Here is an 8,237-nt window from a genome sequence, read left to right as displayed (position 1 = left end):
TTGAAACAAGTGAACAAAATATAATATATTAATATTATAAACATGACAAAAAAAATATGAAAAAAGGAAAAACAAAAAATAATGTATCTAAAAGTAATATATTAAGAAGTTTCAACATTAGTAGTCACAATATTTTGAGTCTCAATATTAGCATTATTTAAAGTCTAATCAAACAATTTTAAAATTTTTAAACAGTTTTGTTAGGTTTGATTTTGATCAAATTTATAAATTTAAACTCATGATTCAACAACAATTTTGATTAGTTCAATTCGATTTTGACTCAAATACATAAATGACCTAACCCAAACTGTTCGAATAAATTTGAATCCATTTTGGTTTAGGTTACTCGTGAATACCCCTATGTATCTTTCATCACCCTTCATCTTTCTTTGTGAGGGTGTGTTGTTTTTTCTTCTAAATGCAACAATGAACAGCGTGTGGCGCCCTCGGGAAGAGATATTCCAAGAAAAAAAAAAATAGTAACAAACAACTTTTTGGCCACCGCTATTTGAAAATGAAACTATCAGAATTTACATCCCCAATGTCGCCAATGTCAATTTCACTTAAGAGACCATGATGCATTTTTAAGAATTGAATTATCAAATCAAATCTTTTAAAAAAGGCTTAATTGAAAAAAGAGAAGGCAAAACAATCGCTACAAACTAGGGGCTTTGGTTTTGAAGTTTTATTCAGGATAAATACAAAATTTGGTCATTAAATTTGTAATGCACTGATAAATGGATCTTGAATCATAAAAAAAAAAAATTGTCTTTCAATTTATAAAAGTATAACAAATTTATTTTGACATCTAGTAAACGGTCAAACCTACATAGCATCATTGAACATATTTGATTGTTAAAATTTTGTTAATGATATTGCTGACTTGGATAAACTAAATTATGATATAAATTTAGAAGAACTAATTTGTGGGATACTTAATTTCATTATGTTAAATATTTATTATAAATAAAAAAGAGTTTTATTATAAATAGTTTCTAATATAAAATTAATAAAATATTTATGTATTTAAAATATTTTATAACAACATTCATAAACAATGTTTAAGCGTGCACAACAAAGGTCATCCACTCTAGTTGTATATATAGAGAGAGGAGGGAGTGATCAAATTATTTTAAGAATAATTATAAAAGAAATATTTTTTTATCTTTATAGTTAATTTTTTTAAAATTTAATAGATAAAATTAATTACAAATAAAAAATAAATGTACATTAACAGTGAAGTAACTTCATTCATCCTTCTCAAGATTCAAGCTACTTGTATACTTTTCTCTTAATAAATATACATAGACAGAGGTGGTTTTTAAAATAATTTTAATTAGTTTATAACAAAAAAAAAGTTGTAACATATTAAAATTAAACACTTCTTAAAAAATAAAAATAAACATAAACAGTACATAGAGACTAGAGAGGCAGAGAAGGGGAACGGATTCGAAGAAACAGTGCACTCAGAATTTAGAAGTAGTACATTTTTCTTGGTTTCTAATATAAAAAATAGATTAAGCAGTGTAAAAATAGAATAACAAAATAACATAGTAAAAGAAAGAAAAAAAGTAAACGCCGATCAGGCCAATGCAGCAGCAGCAGCTAAAGCCATTATTATTCTCACATTACCACCTACGACCGAGAATATCCATAAACCTACAAAACAGTTCAAAAAAAGAAAGAAAGAAACAATTCCATTCCAAAAAAAAAACAATCTCAGACCTCTCAGTACTTATAATCCTTAACATGAAGTGACTCAGAAGCCCCTTCCCCAAGCGTGGCATCCCCCTTATAAGTTCCGAGAGTAGCCTCCGAATTCGCCTTGCACCTCACAAGCAACGCGCTCTGCGCCTTGGGGATATTCTCGTCCTTTCCACCCCACGCCTTCAGCGTGCTCTGCTGCAGCGCCCTCCCATAAGAGAAAGTCAACGACCACGGCTTCTTCCCCTTCAGTTGATTCATCGCGTTCAAATTCACCGTCGCCTCTTCCTCACTCTGTCCCCCGGAGAGAAACACGATCGCCGGAACTGCGGGAGGCACGGTCCTCTGCAGCGCCCTCACCGTATGCTCCGCTATGACCTCAGCCGTCACACGTGCCGCCTCGGACCCAGGGGTTACCATGTTGGGCTTTAACAGCGTGCCTTCGAGGAGCACGTGGTGGTCGTTTAGGGCCTTGTAGCACGCGGCCAGCACACGCTCCGTTACGTCGGCGCATTTCGCAATGTCGTGGGGCCCATCGGAGAGGATCTCGGGCTCCACGATGGGTACAAGGCCGTTTTCTTGGCAGATGGCCGCGTAGCGAGCAAGCCCGTTGGCGTTCTCGTGGATGGAGAGCGGAGAGGGCTCGTTTGGACCTATCTTTAACACTGCGCGCCATTTGGCGAACCTTGCGCCGGCTTCGTAGTACTTCTTGCAGCGCTGGGCGAGGTCGTCGAGGCCTTGGGTGGTGGTTTCGCCGTTTGTTCCGGCGAGCTCAACGGTGCCCTTGTCTACCTTGATGCCCGGGAGAACTCCTCCTTTCTTCAGTATGTCCACGAAGGGTACTCCTGTAAACAATGAAGAAATATTGATATTCAACAATGGGTTGCTTAATTACATAAATTATTGTTTAATTTTAAGTAAGTTTGCTTAATTTTTTGTTAACGGAAACAGATAGCATGGAATTGGTTTTTTAAGTATTATAGATCTCATCAAATTAAGTTAAACATTTATTTTAATAATTTTAATATTTGAGTTAATTTTTATATAAAGTGTTTAAATTTATGTAAAATCATAAGATTGATAAAATTAAAATAAACAATTTAAGTAACTATATGTATTGTGGACACAAGTTAAATCTTTACACTAAAATTGAATTTTTACATTAAAAGTGCATAAAAATTAAACTACAGCAAAAAAGCTTGGCAGAGGACAAAAAATAATAATTTTCTTTTAGTTTTCTATTGATTTGTTTCATCTTTTTAAAATTTATTAAAATCGGAAATGATTATCATAAAATCAGTTATTTATTTTAAAAAAGAGTATCTTTTATGATGATAAGCAAACATAATATATATATATGAATATGAGTGAGTGATGAGTACCTGCAGCTGATTTTTGGTAGAGGGTTTCCTCAAACAAGATGACACCACTGAGGCACTCAAGACAACCGGGAGCAGTGAATAGGAGCTCACGAAGAATGCGCCTGTTTGTTTCAACATTCTCCACGTTGATGCTCGCCAAACGTTTCCCAATTGTGCCGGTTGACTCATCAGCTGCAAGGATACCCTTTCCTGGGGTGCCAATATAAGTAGCATTGGCAATCAACTCATCTGCAACCATCATGCCAAATCAATTATTCTCTAGAAGCATTTATATATTAACTATGAAGCATGGACACCTCCGTCCCTTATGGTATTTAATGTTCGATACACGTCTCTGTTAATATCTCACATTGACACGACATTCTTATTACGTTTTATATGTTGAACATTACAAATATCTATATATAATATTCGTGTCGATGTTCGTGTTTCATAGTATATTAACCACAGGAACCAAAATATGTTATTACATGAATTGGGATCATCATGTGAATATAAATCTAATCAATTTTCATGTGGCACGTAAAGAGTTTTTTTTTTATCATGTATCTTACTTCTTGGGTGGGTATCCCTTGTACGCCATCCTGCATCTTAATAAATTTTTTTTTCTGAACTATCTAAATTTTCAGGTTTTACATGTAATCTTTTTTTATAACAGGAAAAATTTAGTTGAATTGGATTTCAAAAGTTTATTTCAAGACATGTTTTAAAGCTCATTAAACACTTACAAAAAATACTTAATTATTTATAAATTGTCTATCAATAAAGTATTTCACATTCGAACGTGTGTGCTGTTAAGATGTGACTTCAATCTTTACCAACCATCAATATGTTCACATTGTCTTTTACATGCAAAATTATTGATTTGAAATATTCTTTTAACTTGCATATTGATGCATCTTTTGAAGAGGTTTGTGTCACGTGGCTACCTAACAACACAGATCTGACTTCTGACTCGTGTTACATATTGCTGGTTCGTCCAACCGAGAACAGATTGGTACATAGAAAGCTTATCTTGTTCGTTCATACTTTTACATAGATAAAACCAACCAAAGGGTATAACGTCAATTTAATATTATCATTGAACGGAAAAAGAAAAAAGCAAGAGTATTCAAGGAGATACATCCATAAAAGAATTATTTAATCGACATGTTTTTGCATATGAACAAAACATTAATATTATGAACAGAATTTCAAGCTTTCCATTACAAAAATTTTTATAACAAAGATCTGGATCATATCTAAACATTTTTCTCCTTCCATGAGGGATCATCAAAGTAAAATTCTTAAAATCAATTTTTTTTACGTAGAAACCGCATAACCAGATGATCCATCACAACCGAACAACACAATAGGAGCAGAAAGAAAAACGTTTCCTAGGAAATGAAAATGAAAACGATCCAAAAACCATGAACGCATATCTTATAAGGAGTAACGGGCCGGGACAACAATTAATATAGCATCTAATGAAGAAAATACACAGCATAGTGAATACTATTAACCTTGGTATTTGCTCTTGAAGGAAGACATGGTGGCTTTTAGGGGCTTGTGAGATCACACAAGAAAAAGAAGGCTTTGTTTTGTGAGTGTTGTTTCGAAAGCAGAGAAGACAAGTGGGAAAGGAGATGTATGAAGATTTATTTATATAAAGCACTTGTATGAAGATTTATAAATAAACAAAAGGAAAAGTCAAAATCAATGGGCAAATATGGACCATAGAAGTGGAAGAAATTAAAAAGGCTAAATTGGAAAAAGAAGGGGCAAAACAATCGCTACAAACTGGGGGCTTTGGTTTTGATGTTTGAAGTTTTATTTAAGTTGAACATATTGTAAAGTCCGTAAAATAAGTTGGACCTTTGCATTGCATTTTCCTTCAATTCACGCTCCACCCGTGGGGTTCCCCATCTTCATCACGTTCTTAATTCGCACTTTTTTATTTATCTTTTCCTAGTAAAGGAATAAAATTTGTACTCGTATATTATTCTTGAAATTAAATCATTGGTTAATAGTTGAAAGAATCATAAAAAGGATTAAAGGGATAAAAGGTGATGAGTTTTAGGGTGAATCTCCATCACTCATCAAGCCTTCAAAAGAATAAAAAGAGAAACGTGAATAATACACTGTCTAGGACAATTATTTTTAATATATTTTATATGTATTAAAAGTTATTAAATTGTGTTTTTTAAAAGAACAATGATATTTGTTCTTTCTTCTCACAAAAGGGAGATAGAAGAGGACTGGAATGTCATTACACTATTTCTGGTTTTTCGGATTCCCGTGCGAACCTTCCGTTACTTACGACCTATACAGTAGGGCAGTTGTTCGTATTTACTTTCATACAAAAAAGAATTAGAAAAAAATAAAACAAATTAGAAACAAAATATTCATAAATAGTATTAGAAAATAATGGTCTTCTCTTGAATCGAGAATAGGATCGGTTCTATAACACATGAACACTAATAATAATGTGATAATAAAAAGTTAAAGTTAAGTTTTTTTTTTTCTTACCAAAAAGTTAAGCGTAAGTTGATGGATTTTGAATTTTTAATGATGCCTATGGTTCAATCTTCTAGAACTGCGGAGAAACGACGAAACTCTCAACATTCTAAATATAGATTGGTCTTATACAGAAAAATATTTATAAAAAAACGTTAGACGGTTTAAATTAAATTTTATTTATATATTTTTTTATTAATCTGAGTTTAGTCTTTATATTTGTATTTTCTATTAGCCAAAATATATATTGTGCTCTTTAAATAATTAAATATATTAGCCAAAAATAGTATTTTCATCCTCTAAATTAAAGTATGGTTTTAGTTTTGTCCTATAAATATTTTATTCCTTTAACTTTTATTTTGTATCACTTATTTTCTCTTCTTTATTTCCATCTTGTAATATAACAAAAAAATTCTATGTGGATCCTACGTGTATTTAACATAGTTAATTGAGTTGAGTGCTAGTTGGCAACGTCTTACCAAAGCGTCATCATTTTACTTAGGGTTCTTTTATTTTCCATTGTCTTCTTCTCCATCAGCGACCACGCTTTTTGTAATATATTATTGTTCTTCTTCGCTGTACAAACATGTTAAGTTGCATGATATTTGGGAAAGAGACAGAAGATGATGATGCCAAGTTTGTCAAATAATGGCTTGCCCCAACAAATAAGGTTTCTAGAATTTCACTGATATAGTACTAATGTTTACCCATGGAGTGCTTTAATATATCTGAAAAGATTCAAGTATGGTCAGACTCCAAAACTGAAAGCTCTAATCCTTTAAAGGTCCAAAGCTTTTGAACTACCTTTTGAATCAGAGCTACCAACCTCTTCCTCAGAACATATAGCAAAACACAATATATTCATATCTTAAAAAAAAATTATTGTCTCTGATTTTCATAATAAAAAATAGTTCATCATATATAATACAATAGTCCATGCAACTATAGGACCCATGGTGAAGGTATTTTGATAAAACTTTTCGTGTGATTTTAGTGTTCTGAGAATAAAATTCTTCAATGTTATAGGACCTATGGTGAAGGTATTTTCACAAGGCCTGGCACTTTTATTGAATGACTGTATCGATCACTTTTATTATTCTAATACATAATGATCAAAAATAGTATAACGTCAACCATTGACTTAAAAACATTGTAATTTATTCAATGCTGATAACGGTCTAAAACACGCCTAATCACCGTATTTAACAATCAATGCATGCTTAGCTTTAATAGTTTTCAATACCTTTCATTGATGACAACCAAATGCACATATGGAGAAAACAACTATTCGGTCTGTCTAAAGAAGTATATAAAGTCTAACCTTTATTCTTTAGTTTTTCATATATTACAAATGCTAACTCATTTCCTAATAATATTGGTTAAAAAAAGTAAAATGGGAAAAATTATTAATAGGATAAGAGTTGGTGTAAGTTATATCAAGATAATATATATATATATATATATATATATATATATATGCATTTGTCATTATAATTAATCTGCGACCACAGCAGGGAATAATAAAATTATTCGTTATTAAATATAAGAAGTTCTCGTAAAAAAAAAAATAAGAAGTTAAAATAAACTAAAAATAATATGATGTCGATATCACCATTCATCATCATCAAACTCCATTCCATGCTATGATACAAACTAGTAAACAGAGGTCGTAATTTAGATATATGAGTTTTTTTTAGAGAAAATGTCATCCAAAATAAATTAATCATTTTTGTTTTGGAAAAAATATATTTAGACACCCAAATAATTTTTGACACCTAGAGAGTGAAAAAAAAGAAAAAAAATATAGGAATGAAAAATAGAGAAAAATAAAAGGTGTTGATTGAGGGTTTAAAATAAAAGAGACAAAGTTATCATCAATCATGTCATATATTATTCAATTTTACTTTATGTAACGATCAACTAATTCTGCTTAAAAAATAAATAAATAATTCTCCTATGCCATACAATGCTATGTAAGAATAAATGATAAGCTTTACTACCAAGTACGCACACAATAGTGATTCTTATTATAGCTTTCTCGCATAACCTTGTTTTAATTGAGCATTGAATGATTGAAGAGTCCAAATATACACCATCATAGCAACCTTCTGCAACTTGCGGGAAGAGCTTCTATTTACCCACTTACAAACCAAAGACCATAAAGACTTCCATTTATTTAAAATACATAACATATTGTTTCTGAAAAACAACACATTACAATGTTTAATGATTACAAAATTCACATATAGGAATAGTTGGCAATCATTCCACTAAAAGCGTTAAAGTCAAATGCGACTTTCACATATTAAGTTCAAGTTATCAAAGGCAAAGGACTTCCTTCCACCCAAGGTTTTAAATTGTGGTCAGAGTTTCATCGTGATCCTTGAGATGTCTCAAAAAACATGAAAACTATGAATAGCTGCTTGAGATGATTTGACGTGAATAATCATGTCATTTAATTCAAACCAAACATGCACCAAGTTTAACTAACATCTCGTTTCCACCATTCAATTTCCCACCTTTTTTCCATTTTCACTCATGAATTATTACACAAACAGTAATTCAAAGACTGAGGAGTTTGTCTACCAAAAAAATACTAAGGTGTTTGAGGGAATATTATGGGTCCATCACTTCAAAACTAATTACCAAGCAGAC

The 8,237-nt window shown here is 31.7% G+C and overlaps 1 protein-coding gene across 1 annotated transcript; it reads right to left on the bottom strand.

Annotated features, from left to right (window-relative positions):
- Positions 1 to 1,445: 1,445 nt before the first annotated feature.
- On the bottom strand, positions 1,446 to 4,733 carry LOC114380934 (fructose-bisphosphate aldolase 6, cytosolic-like). The gene is made up of 3 exons (XM_028340066.1): positions 4,589 to 4,733; positions 3,087 to 3,314; positions 1,446 to 2,549 (listed from the first exon to the last, which is right to left on the bottom strand). Exons 1-3 carry the CDS (start codon positions 4,614 to 4,616, stop codon positions 1,729 to 1,731), a joined length of 1,077 nt encoding a protein of 358 aa, XP_028195867.1. The 5' UTR covers positions 4,617 to 4,733; the 3' UTR covers positions 1,446 to 1,728.
- Positions 4,734 to 8,237: the final 3,504 nt, after the last annotated feature.

Source organism: Glycine soja, chromosome 13, assembly GCF_004193775.1.
Source record: "Glycine soja cultivar W05 chromosome 13, ASM419377v2, whole genome shotgun sequence".
Lineage (NCBI taxonomy): Eukaryota > Viridiplantae > Streptophyta > Magnoliopsida > Fabales > Fabaceae > Glycine > Glycine soja.
The sequence above is the reverse complement of the archived record's forward strand: the minus strand, read 5'-3'. Positions and strand labels throughout refer to the sequence as shown.